This window comes from Solanum dulcamara, chromosome 1 (genome assembly GCF_947179165.1).
Source record: "Solanum dulcamara chromosome 1, daSolDulc1.2, whole genome shotgun sequence".
NCBI classification, from domain to species: domain Eukaryota; kingdom Viridiplantae; phylum Streptophyta; class Magnoliopsida; order Solanales; family Solanaceae; genus Solanum; species Solanum dulcamara.
In genome coordinates, this window is record NC_077237.1 from 6,251,559 (window position 1) to 6,270,474 (window position 18,916).

The 18,916-nt window shown below is 33.2% G+C and overlaps 2 protein-coding genes and 1 long non-coding RNA gene across 3 annotated transcripts; 1 reads left to right on the plus strand and 2 right to left on the minus strand.

Annotated features, from left to right (window-relative positions):
* LOC129886459 (uncharacterized) lies at window positions 1–1,215 on the minus strand. The gene is made up of 3 exons (XR_008766221.1): window positions 1,085–1,215; window positions 643–998; window positions 1–131 (listed from the first exon to the last, which is right to left on the minus strand). It is a non-coding gene; the product is annotated as an uncharacterized LOC129886459 (long non-coding RNA).
* Window positions 1,216–3,300: 2,085 nt separating this feature from the next.
* LOC129899804 (UDP-glucosyltransferase 29-like) lies at window positions 3,301–7,597 on the plus strand. The gene is made up of 2 exons (XM_055974818.1): window positions 3,301–3,377; window positions 6,484–7,597. Exons 1-2 carry the CDS (start codon window positions 3,326–3,328, stop codon window positions 7,464–7,466), a joined length of 1,035 nt encoding a protein of 344 aa, XP_055830793.1. The 5' UTR covers window positions 3,301–3,325; the 3' UTR covers window positions 7,467–7,597.
* A 368-nt stretch (window positions 7,598–7,965) lies between these two features.
* Window positions 7,966–12,810, minus strand: LOC129899810 (uncharacterized). The gene is made up of 4 exons (XM_055974824.1): window positions 12,650–12,810; window positions 11,715–12,128; window positions 10,593–11,388; window positions 7,966–9,825 (listed from the first exon to the last, which is right to left on the minus strand). The coding sequence occupies exons 2-4, from the start codon at window positions 12,111–12,113 to the stop codon at window positions 9,713–9,715; spliced, it is 1,308 nt and encodes a 435-aa protein (XP_055830799.1). The 5' UTR covers window positions 12,114–12,128; window positions 12,650–12,810; the 3' UTR covers window positions 7,966–9,712.
* Window positions 12,811–18,916: the final 6,106 nt, after the last annotated feature.

The window sequence follows — 18,916 nt, forward strand, 5'->3', positions numbered from 1 at the left end:
GCTTTTTGGTTCAGCCGATCGTGGAGGAACACATGAATTTTGTGGAATGATGTTACCTCTAACTTCAAATAAGCACGGATTGTGTCACGAATAAATCTGTCATCATATCTCCGAGTCTTTATAGCTTGTACCTGTTAGGAACGAAGATAATTAGGTGTCATGCGGAAACTAGCAACACAAACCTCGAAAGACCATAAGTAAGAAGACAAAAACGAGAAATATATCAAAAGAGACACAAACAGTTAACGTGGTTCGGTCAACCGACCTACATTCACAAGAGGAGATGAGCAATCCATTATAAATATGAGAGTACAAATAATCGAGAGAAATAACCTCACACAATTCACTTGGAATAAAAAGAGGTTCACACAAGTGCTAACGTAACACTTGTGTCTCACCGTTTCTTCCCTACACAAAACTCTCAAAGCCCCTAGGACTACACATTGTGAATGCTTCCAAGTTAGAAAGAATAAACCTCTATTTATAGAGTCATAAACTTTTTCCTATAAGAAAAATGACTAGCCAAATATGGAAACATTGTGTTTTTCTTTTAGAAAAAGAAAAACCTAATTATACTAGGAAAGTCAGGCCAAACACCCAACAGTACCCGCAATAGTTGTCTTCTAAATTCACAGTACTCACTAGCTTCTCTATATTCATCGAAGTTCCAAATTTTGGAAATCTTATAACAGCCCCTCGAGTTAAATTCAATCAGTTCCCTCTTTGGGGCGATAACAGCAATAATGGCAGCTTCTCCTTCCTCCCCATATGCTCTAAGTTTTTCTAGCCTTTCATTGTTTTCAGACAGCTGATAAATCGGTACCCGTCAACTTGAACAACTTTGAACGGATGCCAGTTTACATCCAACACCAAGCCTTGGAACTCATCATGCAGTTGTTTCGCAACCTCGGGTTTATCCACACAATCTAAGAATATATCATCAGAAAGATGCCGATAAGTTTAATCCCTATATCTTCTTGTTCCTTATTTTGCAGAAGCTGCAAGATTATTTTTTACAAAAAGTTAATTACAGTTGACAGACATTATTGAAAAAGTAAGAAGTAATGTTTTGAAAGAGGCTTACTTCAATGAATAGTTTTTCGTAAGCAACTTCCTTCTGATTGGATACTGCATATTCCATCATTTTTCTCTTAATATGCCTCATCATCTTCCTGAAGTTACTTAATCGATTCTTCCATTGAATCCACTGGACAGGTACATCTGTAAAAGAATTTCCCCTTCAAATTCAAATTCAGCGAAGAAGAGGAGACGACTCCGAAAACAGAGAAGCCTCACCCGAATAGGCAAGATTTCAAGAAAATATGCAAAGAGAAGTGAAATGAGTGAAAGGGAAATTCAAGAAAATATGGAAATGTTTGGACCAGTGGGTGCATGTGCACCCCCTCCCTCAAATGTGGATCCACCTCTGCCTCTAGACTTCAAACATTTCCAAAGAACCTCCGTTGAGACTTCATCGTATACCTTTCATAGTTCAGTGAATATCATGTTTAAGTACTCTCTTTTATTCTCTATATTGATTCAACAATCTCCTTATAAAATGAATGATTTTTGTAGCTAATCGTCATGACATGAATTTAGATTGGTTTTAGGAGATGAACACACCCCTCCCCTCATCATCTTGACACGCTCTCCCAAACTTTCATAGTACAACTTAATAGCTTAATATCCGTAAAATTGTTGTAACTTTGAATATCACCCTTGTTCTTGTATTTTGTCAGAGAAAGCGTAGAGGACAATGAAAGATATGTTGCGATTTACGAGAGAACAAATTACTAAATTCATTTTCTTCCAATCAGTTCACCCAAATGATAACTCTTTGTAATCTTGAAAATAAAATAAGGTGATTTATAAAAACTTCTTATACCAATAATAGACATAACTCAAACTCTCTTTAATATAGATTTATTGCATTACTTCTTGTTGTAAAATGTAAGATAGGCACTAAAACAAGGAACAAGGACCAAAAGAGAGAAAAACAATCTACACTAGTGGCCTTCTGTTTGGTTCTTCTTCAGGGATCATTGAGTACTTTTTTGATTATTTTCTCAAATAAGTTAGCTTTCAATATAAAAAGACGTCAATCATACAAGCAATTTTTTTAACCACTTTCTCGTTAAGATTCAAAAGAAGTAGACGAACGTTTTATTACTTTTATCTTAGATAATTAAAGTACATACAAGTTGATTCAAATATCATTCTTGAAAAAAGAAGAAAAAAATACGATATACTAATACACAAGGCCTCTTTAGTAGCTTCGTCCATAGTAGCAGGTAGGCCTTAATGTTTTCCTGTAAAGATCAACAAATTCATCCACCATTCCATCTATGTCATTTTCCCTCATTTTCTCACTACTAAACTCCTTTGCTTTTTTTCCTCACACTCTCTCCACTTTCTCCAACATCATTTCTCTTAAAATCTTAGCCACTTCTTCTTTGCTAATATTAACTTCCTCATCTCTATGAATTTCCAATCCTACCCCTACCTATAACCTTGTGTTAAGTGGTTGATCATGTTGCATGGGCATGGCTATAATTGGAACACCACAATTAAGTATCTCCATTACTGAATTTCATCCACAGTGACTCACGAATTCTCCGATACTTGAATGCTCCAAGATTCTCCCTTGTCGTGCCCAATCTTTAATTATCATCCCTCTAGTCCAAATTCTCTCAAGAGCTTCTAAAATCTCCGTTTTATCTCTCACCGGAAATCCAATTACCTATATGAAATTCACCATGCTAAGTTCCAACCCTAGTGCCAATTCTACAATTTCCTCCTTGGACAAGTAACATTCACTTCCAAAAGAAATAAAAATTGAACATTCTTCTTTCTCACTGAGCCATTCAATGATCTTATCATTATACAGCCACCCTCTGTTTGATCAAATGCTCAAACGAGATGAACAAAAAAGAGAGATAATCGATGTACTTGCCTTCGAGTTCTCTGAAAGTCTTAACCAAGATGACCCCATTCGATCTCTCAAAGCACCTCGTGATACCCTTTTTCTGGTCGATGCCATCACTCTCAGGGGAATCAAATATTTTCTTGTTTTTAAGGACATGATCAATAAACGGAAAATACTGGCATTTAACCTTTTACGAGGTCATTTCTATTATATCTCCCTACCTTCATAGATCGTAGTTGCAGCAGCTAAAATAGTGAACTTCAAGGGAAGGTTGGCTGCGGGATGCCTCGAGGCGGATGACTCTGGTTCAAGCTCAAGTTAAATATATTGAATCTCTGGGGATTGAATATATGGCATCGCTGGAAGAAGCATTCCATTAACTTACCTGAAGAACTCATCATGAGGGGCAATATTAGAAATATGTGGTGTAGTTTTGGTTACCTTCCAACAGGTGAGATACTGCTGGCTAATCCTAAAGCTAATGATAATGATGATTCTAGTTTCATCCCTATTCATTATTATCATCACTTCACTCGAAAGTTTCACAGGTTTGTGCTTGGAAAGTTTACACCTTGTATATATGCTTGAAAAGTCATGTGTTCAGATACTTGTGTTGAATTAAACAGCAGCTGTCATTCCCTCTAAGTTAGTTTATGTTATTAAACTATACTCAAAGACTCTTAAAACTCAAGAAAAAGGCAATTATAAGTTGGTATTTTGCTAACATATCAATGATCTGATGATCAATTGACAGGTCAGTGAGACTTCTTCATGGGACTAGAAGCCTAGAACCCATAGGCACCGGATCCTAAATGTTTTCTCCTGTTAATTTAGTAGTTCTACATATGGAACTTATTTCCATGACAAAGAAAGCAATATACAAGTGATTACACTCCATCTTGTGTTTATGTCTCTATATATCTTCTCTTCTTTGAAACACACAGATGTCTTGCTTAATCTTTTTACATTAGTAAGCAATTCAAAATTCTGTTCAAGAACTACGAAAATGTTGTATGTGCAATCACTAATATATGTTTCTGCTCATTGTCTTGGTCTCTTGGTATTTTAGACTTCAACTGTGTATGATTCAAGATTTCAAATAAATGTTCACAACACACTTTGTTTCACAGCGTTAAATTTTATAAGTCCAATTTGACAAGAAAATGTGTGTTTGCAAAGGCCAAAGGGGGGAGAGTGAGTCAGTGAAATGTTGAAGGTAGAACCTTTTTTTCATAATGGTGTCCTTTGGATCAACTTGCACACACCTTAACTATTCAATCGATTGTTTGCACCTGCCCGGGTCAATTGTACACACCTATTCAATGGGATATTTGCTACCTCCCGCCAGCATAGGGTATCGAGTAACTCTGTCATCTAAGACTTAGATGGATGGAAAGAGATAAGAGTACCCTTCTTTTCACAAATATAGGTGTTCCCTATATGTTCTTGCATCCTCTCTACCTTCTAAAGGTAGGGTTAAGCCGTTAAGGTTGCCTACGCACCACCCTCTCCAACCCTCACTTGTCGAATTACACTGGGTATGTTGTTGTTATTGTTGTTGTTTCTTGCATCACATATGCATCATGGTATAATGCAGACATCCCTGATCAGTTCAAACGAAAGATTTGGGACAGTCGAAATACTTCTTGGGAATAGAAGTAAGTACGAGCAAGAAGGGAATATTTCTATCTCAAAGGAAGTATATCCTAGAATGATGGTGATCCCTTCGATGATCCAAAGAGATACAAGTAATTAGTTGGGAAATTAAACTATCTCACTATAACTCCTCCAAGCTCCCTCCAAGCCTCCAAAGTAGCGACTCGATCTCCTTTACGAGGCTGGGCATGCTTGCATCAATCCTGCCTATCTAAAAGTCAGAAATTTAAGATTAATGGCAAATTAAGAATCTATGCTAAAACCTTACAGTGGGAAGTAAATTTTTTTAGGAAAAACACAAATGTATTAATCAATCTTTTTATGTTAGTGTGCAATTCAACATTTTGTTCAAGAATTAAGAAAAGGTTATATGTGCAATCAGTAATATATGTTTCTGATCATTGTCATGGTCCTCTTGGTATTTTAGACTTTAACTGTGTGTGGTTCAAGATTTCAAGTAACTTAACTATTCACAGCACACTTTGTTTCAAACCTTTAATTTTACAAGTTCAAGTTAACAAGATAATGTGTAATTGTAAAGGGGAAAAAGTGTGTCAGGTGTCATCTGGTCAACTTGCACGCACCTTAACTATTCAATCGATCATTTGCTACATATCATGTGCACACCTCAACTATTTGCTCGGGTCCTCTTGTTGTCATAAGCATCGAGTAACTTTGTTATCTAAGACTTAGATGGCAAGAGATAAAGTACCCTTCTTTTACAAATATAGGTTTTTCCTATATGTTTCTTGCATCCTCTCTGCCTTCTCGAGGTAGGGTACACACCACCCTCTCCAACCCCTACTTGTGGAATTACACTGGATATATTGTTGCTGTTGTTGTTTCTTGCATCATGGTATAATGCAGACACATCATTGATCAGTTCATCTCTAACAATCTAATTTTGGTATGCAAAATTAAATTTTTCTTTCCATGTTTTAACTAGAACTTGAATGTTCCAAAATTTATTTTCAACAACTAAAGCTCCAACCAATTTTCAAAGACAGAGATGAATACACAAAAAACAAACCTCGCCGCGAATATCCACATCACGGTTCTTATCGTTACTTCCTCTTCCACCCTGTTTTTCCATGTCTCTTTCATAACTCGCCATATTCAATTCATACACGTAATCGTATATTCCCATTGTGTTTGCCACGTTATAATCTTCATTTGTATCGATGTTTAAGCTTCAATAAGTTGTTTTATATATATATGTATACCTCCTCCTTCAGTTGGATGAGCCTTCTCCTTTTGAATCATCTTCTTCCCAATGTGGTAACCCCTGTCTTTTCAGCTTGAATTTGAACAACGATTCAGATCAAATCTTACTGAAATAGGATTTCCTTTTCGTACCAATTTGGTAACCCCCGTTTTTCCTACTTGAATCTAAACTACGATTCAAATCAAATCTTACTGAAAAAGGATTTCATTTTCTTGTTATATCCGCTTGGACTTTACTTTTTCCTATACTATTCAAAATCCCTCAATCTTGATGGAAGCAAGAACGAAAAACATCAGAATTGTGATGTTTCCATGGCTAGCTCATGGTCATATCAGCTCATTTCTAGAGCTAGCAAAGGCACTTGCAAAGAGAAATTTCACTACTTACCTCTTTACAACTCATGCCAATCTCGCTTTCTTCAAACACACGCTCTCTCGCGAAGAAAGCAGACACGTTAAGTTAATGGAAATTCAGCTCCCACATTTGCCTCAACTTCCTTCTTCTTTACACACCACAACTGGCCTTCCACCCCATCTCATTAACACTCTGAAAAAGCTCTTCCTTAAGGGAAAACCCGATTTTTTCACCATTCTTGATACTTTAAAACCAGATTTAATCATCTATGATTTCCTCCTACCATGTATTCCATTAATGGCTTCTACATTGCATTTCCCAGCTGTCCTGTTTCTCACCCCTGGTGCTGCAGCAAACAGTTATCATTATCATGTCAGAGATAACAATCCAAGTACTGAGTACCCTTTTCCTGAAATCTTCTTCCTGGACCATGAGCATAGGAAAAACAAGAAAATATTCGATTCACTTGAGAATGATGGCATCGATGAGAAAAATGGTATCACGAGGTGCTTTGAGAGATCGAAAGAGATCATCTTGATCAAGACTTTCACAGAGCTAGAAGGCAAGTACATTGATTACCTCTCTTTTTTGTTTAACAAAAGGTTTGTTACAGTTGGCCCTCTCGTTCGAGCATTTGATCAAACAGAGGGTGGGTTGTTTAATGATAAGATCATTGAATGGCTCAATGAGAAAGAAAAATGTTCAATAATTTTTATTTCATTTGGGAGTGAATGTTACTTGTCCAAGGAGGAAATTCAAGAAATGGCACTAGGGTTGGAACTTAGCATGGTGAATTTCATATGGGTAATTAGATTTCCGGTAAGAGATGAAACGGAGATTTCAGAAGTTTTACCACAAGGGTTTTTCGACAGAAATTGGAATAGAGGGTTAATAGTTAAAGATTGGGCACCACAAGGGAGAATCTTGGAGCATTCAAGTATCGGAGGATTCTTGACTCATTGTGGATGGAATTCAGTAATGGAAGCACTTAATTGTGGTGTTCCAATTATAGCCTTGCCCATGCAACATGAGCAACCACTTAATGCAAGGTTATTGGTTAATGAGGTAGGGGTAGGATTGGAAATTCAAAGAGATGAGGAAGGAAATATTGGCAAAGAAGAAGTGGCTAAGATTGTAAGAGAAATGGTGTTTGAGAAAAGTGGAGAAACTGTGAGGAAAAAAGCAAAGGAGTTTAGTGAGAAAATGAGAGAAAATGGAGAAAATGACATGGAGAGAGTTGTGGATGAATTGGTTAATCTTTACAAGAAATCATTTAGGTCTACCTGTTACTATGGACGGCGCTAATAATGAGGTCTTGTGTATTGCATCGTATCTTCTTTTTTTTTCCTTTCCTTTTTCAAAGATGGTGTTTAAATCAACTTGTATGTACTTCAACTATCTAAGGTAAATGTAATAAAAGTTTGGTCCTTTTTCCTTGTTTTAGTGCCCATCTTACCTCTTACAACAAGAAGTGACCATATAAAAATAGATTGTGAGTGAGATAATAATCAGTAAAAGAAATTTTTATGGATCACTTTTATCTTATTTTTATGATTACAAATAGATATTATTTGAGTGACCTAATCCATATAATAATTACAATAACAGTGTAGATAAATTAGAACTCTACATAAACATATAAAAATGTAACTCTCTATCCCTCTATGGGGTATGATGAAAGGATGGCATATGCTTATTTTTCATTATTGTATGTTATCATGTTTCTAATTGCAAAAAGAAAGGATTAGTTATTTAATTATAGTTGACTACTAAATTAATCACTCAACTCCACTTGACAACCCAATTATAATAAAGATAAAGCCTTCAGGTTGAAAATTGACTCACTTGTAACAAAAACAAAAAACAAAAAATATAATCAAAAAAGGCTCCTTCAGCCTGTTATTCTCATTCATTCATGGCTTATTTTTCTCAAAAGTAACTTTACACGACAGAGACCGTAACTTTAAAGGTCGAACTCATCAAATTTAACACCGGGTTCCACCTCTACCCGAGGGGGCGCCTTTCCAATGAGCCGAAAGGAAATGAAAATGAGCAGAGCAGCTAACGTAGTATGAGCCATCAAGAAAATGGGAGGAATTTACAACTCTGCATCAGCTACTGAAAACACTTGATAGCAACAAACAAGTGAAACAACACCAGGAAACAATAGGCCAAATGGAAAAAAGAAATTATTTCACCAGAACCATAAAACTTTGTAGACCTGCCACAGAATCTCTTATCCAGATGAACCATATATCTTCAGTCCATGCAGAGACAGAAACATGACTTTCAACCTCCCTGGACAAACTGCCATGGTATTCTCATTGACCAAACAAGCACAAATCATGTCAAGAATAGATAATATAACGCGACAATCACATTAAGAGTGTGTCTGGTATACGATGGGTGTCAATTTTTTGGAAGATATTTTCCAGAAATGACTTAATTTCTTCCGGTGTTTGGTTGGTGAGAAGAAAATATTTTTGAAAGACGTTTATTAAAGAATATTAGCAAATTGGATAGTGATTTGATGAAACTTGAGTATTAAGGATTGATATGTACATCTATGTATTAGTTAAAGCAGAATCATGAAGTTAAGAGTTGAGATAATGGGAAGATAAGTCATTTTTCCACTTTTCACAAAAATTGTTTTCTCTGGAAAATATTTTCTGGCAACCAAATACCAAAAGTTGCCTTCTTTTAAACATTATAAGGATCATCATCAGTACTAAAAATCAACTTATTTTCTTGAAAATGTTTTCCAAAAAATATTTCCGTTCGTACCAAACATACCCTTTTAAGTGGGCAGACATCTCTTCAAGAAAGCTCAAATGATGAGCAGCAACTTTTAGTCATTAACAATCTCCATTATATTTGATCATAATAACTATTCACATCATAAAAGTATAATAAGTAAAACCTTCCTTCAAAGAGAGAAATGTAACTGTCTCCGGAAACAGCAAACTTACTTTTACCCTCAAAGGAACTGTCTCCGGAAACAGCAAACTTACTTTTACCCTTGATATACTAGATATTTTCCAAATGTTACAGACAAAAGGAATGCTAAAATATGTTGTTAGCTCAAAGAACCATAACTATACAGGAGTGCTGAAAAGCAGACATTTTCGCATATGCAGTGTAGATTAATTCCTGTTAGTACAAAGGCTACCAAATCCAACAACTCTTACAACTGCTAAGTGACGAATATTGCTAGTTTCATTACAGGCATTAGTTTTAACCACCATCAATTAGGTAAACTCTCTCCGTACTAGCCAACAAAAAATAGATATTTTTCTAACTAATATCTATAGAAAGACAACACATACTTCTCTGTCTGCACAGGAAGTTCGTTGACTGGCAAGGGGGAAAAATAAGCACAACTTCAATCGGATAGCTAGCAACATACAGATATATATCATAAGATAATACACAGTAGTTTCCACATCTTATAACTTCACTTCCTTCAGCAAACCAGGCTAAAGATGTTGAAGTTAACCAGACAAAACAAATCATGAAGCTGTAAAACAGTAATAAGCAAGCCATGAATTGTCTTATCTGAGACAGACGTTGCATGAGTCCTCTCTATGGCCAGGAGAGGTGCTGCAAATGCAAGCATCATCTTTGGACTTTAGGAGGCAAAGGATGCATGCATCCCAATGTCGCCCTGGAAAATGCACATGTTCCATGAATAAAAAAATTTGACAGAATAAATCTATATGCTTCCAGATTGAGAGGAGACCAAAGAAATAAGTAAATGAAATCCATAAGTGTGTTACAACAAGGTGCAACGAATTCACCAAATTCAGTGCTTGATTAGCAGCTTCTGAAGTAGGAAAAGATAAGCAAAATTGTTCTATTTGCATCATAAAGATGATTCTCCATATTATCGATAGGTACACTACATCCTAACAGCTAAATGTCTTCTTATGCATGCATCCAATCTTCGTTTCATACAATTCAGAAAACAATTATGGAGAAAAAACTAACTACTTTAATCCGTTTTTCCGCCTCCTTGAAGAAAGATCTTCGGTTGTAACATTTAGACTTTGACATTTCCATAGAAGGAATGCCATTGACTAGATCACGAATCAGAGAAAACTGATTTTATGGCTCAATGTTGTTACTGGAAAATACGAAGCTCCTTCAGAAATAATATCACAAGACATTTATCAGTCTTTCATTACAAAGTTCAAAGAAGTATGAATTTAAGAATAATTGAGTCGATTTCTTTCCAAGAATATACGGCATGATAACATAGTTACATATTGGCCAACTGTCTACAAAGTGGAGATTAACGACCAAGAGAGAATTAACAAATGTGTCACCTATTTTCATGCTTTTACAATGCTACTCAAGTCAAAACATGGATGTGGTCCTATCATCAATAAGAAAGCCAAAATGGAGAAATTAATTATCAACTGACATGAATACCAGTTCCGGAAGAAATTAAAGTCCTCAGCTCTGTTAAATGTTCGTCATTTGAAATATGGAGTGCGATGCGGAGATTTGTCAGTAATGCTTCTTGTTCCCAACTCAAGGGACCAGAAGCATACAATGCCTCCAAAGTGCAGCGATAAGCATGCAACTCCAACTCACGAATATTTCCTGCTACATTCTTCTCCGAAGAAAGACGGCCACTTTCCTCCTCATGTTCTTCTGCTGAACTTTGAAAGGACTCTGCATCACTGCACAGAAGATCAGGTACTTGACAATGAACTTCAGCTGAAAAACTAGAAATTTTATTTGGACTCTCATGATTAATACTACAACTACCGACAGAGCATGCATCACTATCAGAATCATTAGATTCTCCAATTCTTGCAGGGGAATAGCCATTGGTACCACTTCTGTTTGTAGGGTTCAATCCATAATATCCATCAGACCAATTATTAAATGAAGCACTCACATACTTTTCATCCATCCTATTTCCTTTCCACCTAGCAATATCATGTGTCTTTCCCTCCAAGGCAGCCGGAACTATTTTCCGTCTCTTAAAATCTCTCTCAGATGCCACTACCTCCTGAATGTTTCTAGATGATTCATCTGACACCCTCTTCAGCAACACCACAGAGCTAGCATTACACTTCTTCCTTTTAAAGTTTCCCTGAGCAGCCAATTCTCCTCCATCTCTAACATGAAATCCATTCCTAGCACTTAAGACCATGCTCAACTTTTTATAAGGTCTTTCAGCAGGAAGCTGGTCAGGTTTCGCACAAGTTCCAGATCCCTGCAAGTGAAAAATCAACATAGAGTCAATAAATGCATCACAAAGAAGGGTTTTCTTTCCACTACGACATCTCCTAAACAATGAACAAAAATAACCAACAATAAGCAAAACGGATAAAAAGAGGTTTGTCTAAACAGGCAAAACTCCCAAACAACAAAACTTAACAAATTCCCAGACATCATTAAGAATTTCTATCTGATAAAATTCTATAGATAAGATAGGAGGAAGAGTGGGATGCTTATTTCTTCCTTCATTTAAACTACTCGAGAATAAAGTCAAAATTCAAAACAAAGAACGAAGAAGGAAGGGCCAGATTAAAGACTTGCCTTTCCAATCGAGTGCCATTTCTCGTCTTGCCAACATTGTCGCACTCTGGTGTTTGATCTGTGCACTCTAATCTCCTCGGAACACCCTGTTGGGTGTACCAAATAATAGTCACTATTCAAAGCCTTCACAATAATAGCAGTTTTCCAACAACAGTCATCAAACACCTCAATAATTTGACCACTTTGCCCATTCTCCACACCCTCTGATGGAAGGGGGCATGGTCTGATGTCCCTCCTCGAAACCCTCTCAGCCCTCGCTTTACTTTCCGTACACGGATAATAATCATACCTTACAGAGTAGGTATGTCCATTACCCAATAAGATCTCTGCAGGACACCAAGATACAGGTGAATCCTTCCTGTTCATCACCTCAACTTTACTTCCTTTTTTAAACCTCATGACCTATGATTCAACCTGATTTTCACAAAACAGGAAAGTTATACATGGAAACCCGAAAAAGCTTGTCCAAGTATAAATAATATCAGATCAAAACTACAAATGAACAAAAATGCCATTAAAATCAACACATATTTTGACTAAATCCAAACTAATACATAAGAGAAAAACATCAAAATTGTTTCTTTTACATCAAATGATTTACAGAACAAAATTTCTACTCAAACCCCCAAAATATTAACAAGCTCTAGCACAAAAAAATCCCACAAAAATAAAATAAAAATTAACCAAAAAGGACTATCAATTTAAAAAATACTTGATGAAATCACATTGATCAAATTTTTTAAATGAAAAATTAAAGGAACAAACTTGAGTAGGCACTAATCAGAAACATATATACAAAAACTGAACAAATTAATAATGAAAAATTAATTCTTTACCAATGAATTGCAAAAAATAATCAAAAAAATACGAAAAAATTCAATCGATTAAGACAATTATGTTTAATAAATTAAAAAAATATACATAAAATTAAGGACCTTTTCTTGAAATTGATGAAATGTTTCAGCTTATGAAGTTGTTGATCGCAACTTAGATTGATTTATCGAAGAAATCAAACGATTTTTTTTCTTGGATTTGGGTAAATGGTATTTTTTGTGTTCTAGGGTTTGGTCTTTGGGGAAGAAAAAATTAAATAAGAAAAAAAAGGAAATAATTCAAAATTTATATTTTTGAGAAAAGAAAAAAATAGAAAATATGGAAAAGGGTATTATTGGAAGATAAAGAAAAATTTGATCCACCAGAAAAACTTCAAAGGGCCCCACGAAACGATGCACGCTTTTTCTGTTTGTTTCAAAGAATATTTTTTTTAAAATTTTTAATGGTTACTTACAAGTTACAAATCCATTTTGTGTGACATGAAAAATATTCCCCTCACAAACATATTTTCGCACACTTATGGATCGTATGTCGCTTATTGAGGATATGATCTTAGATAAGATGATATAAGATTGAGGATCGAGATAGAAAGCTAGGAAGTTAGGAGAAGAGCTTTCTTTCAGTAGTATTATCATTATTTCATCCGTCCTAAAATAAGTGTCATCTTATAAACTCAACATAAAAAACACTCATATATTTTTTCCAATATATCCTTAATAAACAAATTTTTTTAATAGGTGTGAAATGAGTTAAAATGACATGTATTTTGCAATGAGAGTACCTTTTTATTATCTTATTTTGTGATTCTTATTACCATTTGTTGTTTTCTTTGGTTTAGCTATCGTATTATTATCTTATTTTGTGATTCTTATTATCATTTGTTGTTTTCTTTGGTTTAGCTATCGTATTATTTGTTGTTGTTTTTGCTCTTTTCTCTATTTCTTTTAACATGACTTTCTCAAAACTATATTCTCTTTTCACATCTGTTTAGAATTGCTTTACTTGAGCCGAGGGTCATTCACAAATAATCTTTTTGTTTGATAAAATCGGGTTGAGGTTGTGTACATACCACCATATCTGAAATCCATTTGTGTGATTATAATGTGTATATTATTATTATTGACATCATTTTATTTGTATATATATAAAACAGGTTCAATTGGAAAGATTAGAGGATCTTTCTGATCAAAATTTTGAGAAGAGCCTAAACATCAAATGTTTCATTCGATAACTAACTAATAGCCTTAACCTTAGTTTCTACTATTTATTATAGATAAACTAACCTATGTTAGTTACAAATAATACCATTGAGCTAAAAGCAACAAAAACAAGAAAATTTACTTAAATCTCCACTTTATAAGTATGTTATAATCTCACTCCAGCCTAGCTAACTCACATATTTATCTTCTTCTTCTTTCTATAGTAAGAACAAGCCCAAGTTTACCTTCATTAATTCATTTGCTTCTGCAAATTCACATGTAAGCTTTAGCTATCACTGACTTTTTTGTTTTAATTTGTTTGTCTTGTTTTGATTTGACACAGCGTTTAAGAAAGTAAAAAAAAAAGAGGCTTTTATGGAATCAGGTTCATGTAAAAATATAGTATTTTTGACGTAAAACATAAAATTATGTATACAACTTTACTAAAATTGCCTCCATAACTTTAAATATATGATTTTATGTATGAATATTTAGTAAAATTGCTTCTATAACTTAAAAAATATTATGCTTTCAATACTATGAATCTTAAAAATTAATCTTACAGTATTTTAATTTTGAATTCACCTCAATTTTCAATATCGTAGCATCATATTTTATGAGTAGAAAGACTTCTAGCTCTACTTATCTATTCTCTCCGTCTCAATTTATAGAGCATTATTCTCTTTATGAGAGTCAAATGTAATTATTTTTTTATTAATTTAATATTTTAATATTTTAAAATTTTGTTATTCAAAAAGTATACGAAAATTATTATAAATTTCACTTTTTCTCATGTCAATATGATAAGAAAAAATATTTTTTAAATTATTGATCAGAACTTACATAGTTTAAATCTCGAAAAATAAAAAATATCAGATAAATTAAGACAGAGAAAATATTATTTATCTCCCCCACCCCCCACAACCCCCCACCCCACACACACACCCCACCACCACCAAAGCTGAGACGTGGAACCTTCCTAATTTTATTTAATTATGTGGACAGTCAAAATTGACAAAAGGTACGAGACCAAAAGGAGAACTATATATTATGCACATAATAAGATGAAAACATAAGAAAAGTTTGAAAACCATAAAGAGAATTATTGCAAATTGAACTAACCCTTAAATCTAATAAAATAGGCCAATAAAATATTTTGTCATCCATGGTTAAATGGAATTTCAAAGGTCGAAAGTTTTTTCCTTTTTTCCATCGAGTGTTAATTTGACGTCGGATTAATCCTAATCCAAATTACATGAGGTCTATTTAAAGGAAAAATGTTCTCTAATATAATTTTTTTATATTCACAACTTAAATTCTATTCATCCCAGTACAATCCTCAATCCTCGTTGATCAAGGTCGAAAGGGGTAAGATTATAACAAAACCACTTTTTTTCCTTTATAGTTTGAACCTTGAAAATGGAAGTTTTATCTTAATCCTTATAATTTCACTTGAAGCAAATTAGTAGCCACTAATTTCACACAAATTCTAATTAATAAAAGCAAGAGGAATTATTATTTTATTTTTTGGGTTAAAGTCCTTTTGGTCATAAAATTAGAAAGAAATTAGGGATTAAAGGGCATTCAAAAATTATCACGGGATTAATTCTCTTATTCATCATACCAAACGATCTCTTAAAGTATCATAATTTTTCGAGTTTCGTAGTTGAATTATTATATGTGTGAATTTTTTATCTGAACTATCACCAAATATTTATCGAAACACCCTTTAACTATTAGTTATTCACGTTTTCTACCTAAAATATCACCATTATTCAGGTAGGAAGTGAACAACTGATATATAGTTGATGGGTATTTCGATAAACATTTGATGATAGTTCAGATAGAAAACTCAGCACCTAATAGTTTGAATATGAAAGTAAAAAAATTGAAACTTTAAATATGTTTTTTATCCGTCACTCAAATAAATATAATTTAATCCTTATGGTCTCCTTCTTGTATAAAAAACGTTGAAAATTTGTGAATTAAGAAATTGGATATTTGTTAATGTGTATGTGTGTTCACATCTAATATATACTATAGTACTAGTAGTTTTTTGCAACTTTCGATAACAATTTATTCATTCAATTGCCTTCATTAATTATAAAGAAATTAAACCAACATTATTAAATAGTTGTTAATTAAAGAGTTGATATTTACTAGGATAAATACTTAATCCATCATAGAAGTCATCTCCAACCCATATGACAGATCTATATGGCTGTCAAAATCTTATCATACAATCTATTCTCTTCTTAATTATTAGCAACTTAGTAACCAAATTTTTAAATGATGTTAATTCAAGAAAGTAAAATACAATGCAATAATATATCTAGTGTAATCCCAAAAAATGGGGTTCAAGGAAAATTTACCCAAACCTAACTCCTACTTTGAGGTAGAGAATTATGTTTTCGAAAAAAACTCCGATTCAAGGAAAATAGTCCAAAGCTACCCCAAAAGAGAAGTAACAAAAATAATAAAATAAAATAATATAATAATTGAGGTACAAGAAATGATAGATAGTAACAGAAATTAAAGAACAAAAAACTAGCGAAGAAAAAATAAATTGTGATAAATTGTGATAAGTGAGTGCTTAGTTCATCATATTTTGAAAAATAAGCGTGACGTTATTGCAAATAAAAGCATTCTATATACTATATTTTGTATGGTATGAATAATTGTTAGATATAATTGGCTCATTTTATTTTAGATAAATATAAAATTGTAGCGTTTATCATAAATTGCCTCTGTGAACATGTTGAATTGCTCTGTTGATGTATGTATTTTTTTTTTCTTTCCTTTTTATTTGTCATTCGATGTCCGATACTCGTTTTGAGGTCTGAATAATTCAAATTTAATCGGTAAGTTTCATTTTAATGGGTAAAATATTTTCTATCAAATACGATTCCTATCTAGAACTCGACCTGAAATCTTTAATTAAGAATGAAGGAACACTTAACTGAAAATTAACGTTATACCAATTTTCTAAAATAATCAATTTTCAAATCCATTTTTTTTTTTGCAAAAAAAGAGTTGTTAGTATAATGCACTTTTCCATCTTTTTCACCATATTGATAAAATTAATAGAATTTTGTTCTTTTGTTAACCACTTTGTTGTTGCCAACTTCTTTTATCTACTAGCCCTTTATTTTCATCCACACACTTCATTTCACTAGCCTATTAGGCTTTCACATTTGTCCCAATTCCAAAAACTCAAATAGACCCTTATCCACAAAACCAACTCTTCTTTCTTTTTACCAAGTTTTGTGCTCAGAGACATTTGCACAAATGGCCATTTAGCCACTATTAATTCATTCGGCAGGTGAGAAAAATATTATTCTAAAATTATTTATATATAATCTAGACAAAAAAAAATTTGAGGCAGGCGGGGATTGAATGGTGAGGATGGGGCTATGGGGGTGGAGGTGCAGATGCGATATGTTGAAGAGTGAATGTCAGCTGTAAAACTTATTTTGATTACTTTCATTAAAAAAGATATTTTCCTTAGTTTTAAGCAACTTATTTTCCTAAAGACAATATTTTCTAAAAATTTTGACCAACCGAACATGAAAAAATTTAAAAACATTTTTTCATACTGAACACACCCTTTATCTGTACTTTTTATGATTTTTGGTGTGATCCATTAGACATATATATATATATATATATATATATTGATGCGATAAATTCAGATTCATAATTAAAAAATTTGAAAACACCATGAAAGTTGCAAAGTGCAGCATAAGGCATGAAATGACACAATTCATAAACAATTTACTTTGTTGTTGGTAGAAATATTAAATAAGTATTTTTTCCATATTCAGAAATATCGATTAGAGTTTTGGATATTGAATCGCTTTTATTAGGAAGTATTTTACCTCAAAAATGAAATTTTTTATGCAAATTTAAATTAATATGACTTAACAACAGATATTGAATTTCAAATTAAAAAAAAAGTACTTATTAAATTCAAATGCTGAGCGCAAAACTTTCCTACACAAATTCATATCTAATTGAATCAATACAAATATCGAACATCGGATAAAAAGCTGACACATATTGAAATTTGTCCTCGAAGATATCTTCTTAACCAACTGTCCAACCATATGTTACACTTCCTCGTAGGTGTGAGTTGTGATTGACCGTTTATCTTTAAAAATTAATAAAAAAAATTTAAAAAAATTAACCACATAAAATTTAAATCTTGAATTTGTCTGTCACGGGATATCACTTCGTAGAACTTTTGACTTAATATTTATATATAAAGCAAAATAAAAATATTATGTATAAATATAATGGCTTAATACATCAGCAATTTCTTAAACTTTCTAATAAATTTCATTTAAGCACTCGAACTACGACTTGTTTGAATTCAGCACTTGAATACCCCACCTCACGCTTCAGATGTCCAGTTCTGGGTGTGGTTTGGGGTGTTGAAGAATGAAAAATTCTCACATAGATAGTTAATGAGATGGGCGGTCTCCTTATATGGACTTGGACAATCTCCCCCTCTCATGAGCTAGTTTTAGAGATTGAGTTAGATTCACGATCCATTTCTTTACAACGTATAAAAGTTTTTTCCAAAATTTGAATCATAGGTGCCTAATAGATTATGTGGTCAGCCACTCACTTGAAACAAGTTGTAGCTTGAATATGTAAATGAAATTCACTAACAAAATTTAAAAGACTATCGATATATTACGTAAAATATAAAATAAAATGGCATTAACCATATGCCATTATTGTGATTCATTCATTTGTTCACTTAGACACAACCAATATATACTTTACCGTGATTAAGCAGTAAAAGAATATGCTAAAGACACATCATATTCTTATGAATTTGTTATAAATATCGAGTACAAATAAATTTTTTCCGATCGAAACAAATCACTTATCAATTCAGACGAAAAACAACCCCATCAAGTATTTGAAGTAACAAACACTCGAATGAATCAAAATAACAAACTACATAGCCTATCCCTTTCCTTGAAGCAAAAGCCTATTTTAACATTTGCTTATTAATCCCACTTAGCAAAGAGACAACTCATTCCCATCAAAGTATTTATATATGCAAATACATTTAGGGGAAATGCTTTAAAGTTCTAATAAAACTTAAAGTCATATAAATAAAAAATGTGTGTACCCTTTAAATTGTTTTGAAGTCAA

Coding starts and splice junctions, on each gene's coding strand:
- LOC129899804 (XM_055974818.1), top strand. CDS start 3,326: ATGAGGGGCAATATTAGAAATATGTGGTGTAGTTTTGGTTACCTTCCA. Junction 3,378..6,483: donor TTTTGGTTACCTTCCAACAG/GTGAGATACTGC, acceptor TGCATTTCCCAG/CTGTCCTGTTTCTCACCCCT.
- LOC129899810 (XM_055974824.1), bottom strand. CDS start 12,113: ATGAGGTTTAAAAAAGGAAGTAAAGTTGAGGTGATGAACAGGAAGGAT. Junction 11,389..11,714: donor AATGGCACTCGATTGGAAAG/GCAAGTCTTTAA, acceptor TTTCACTTGCAG/GGATCTGGAACTTGTGCGAA. Junction 9,826..10,592: donor TTTAATTTCTTCCGGAACTG/GTATTCATGTCA, acceptor TGCATTTTCCAG/GGCGACATTGGGATGCATGC.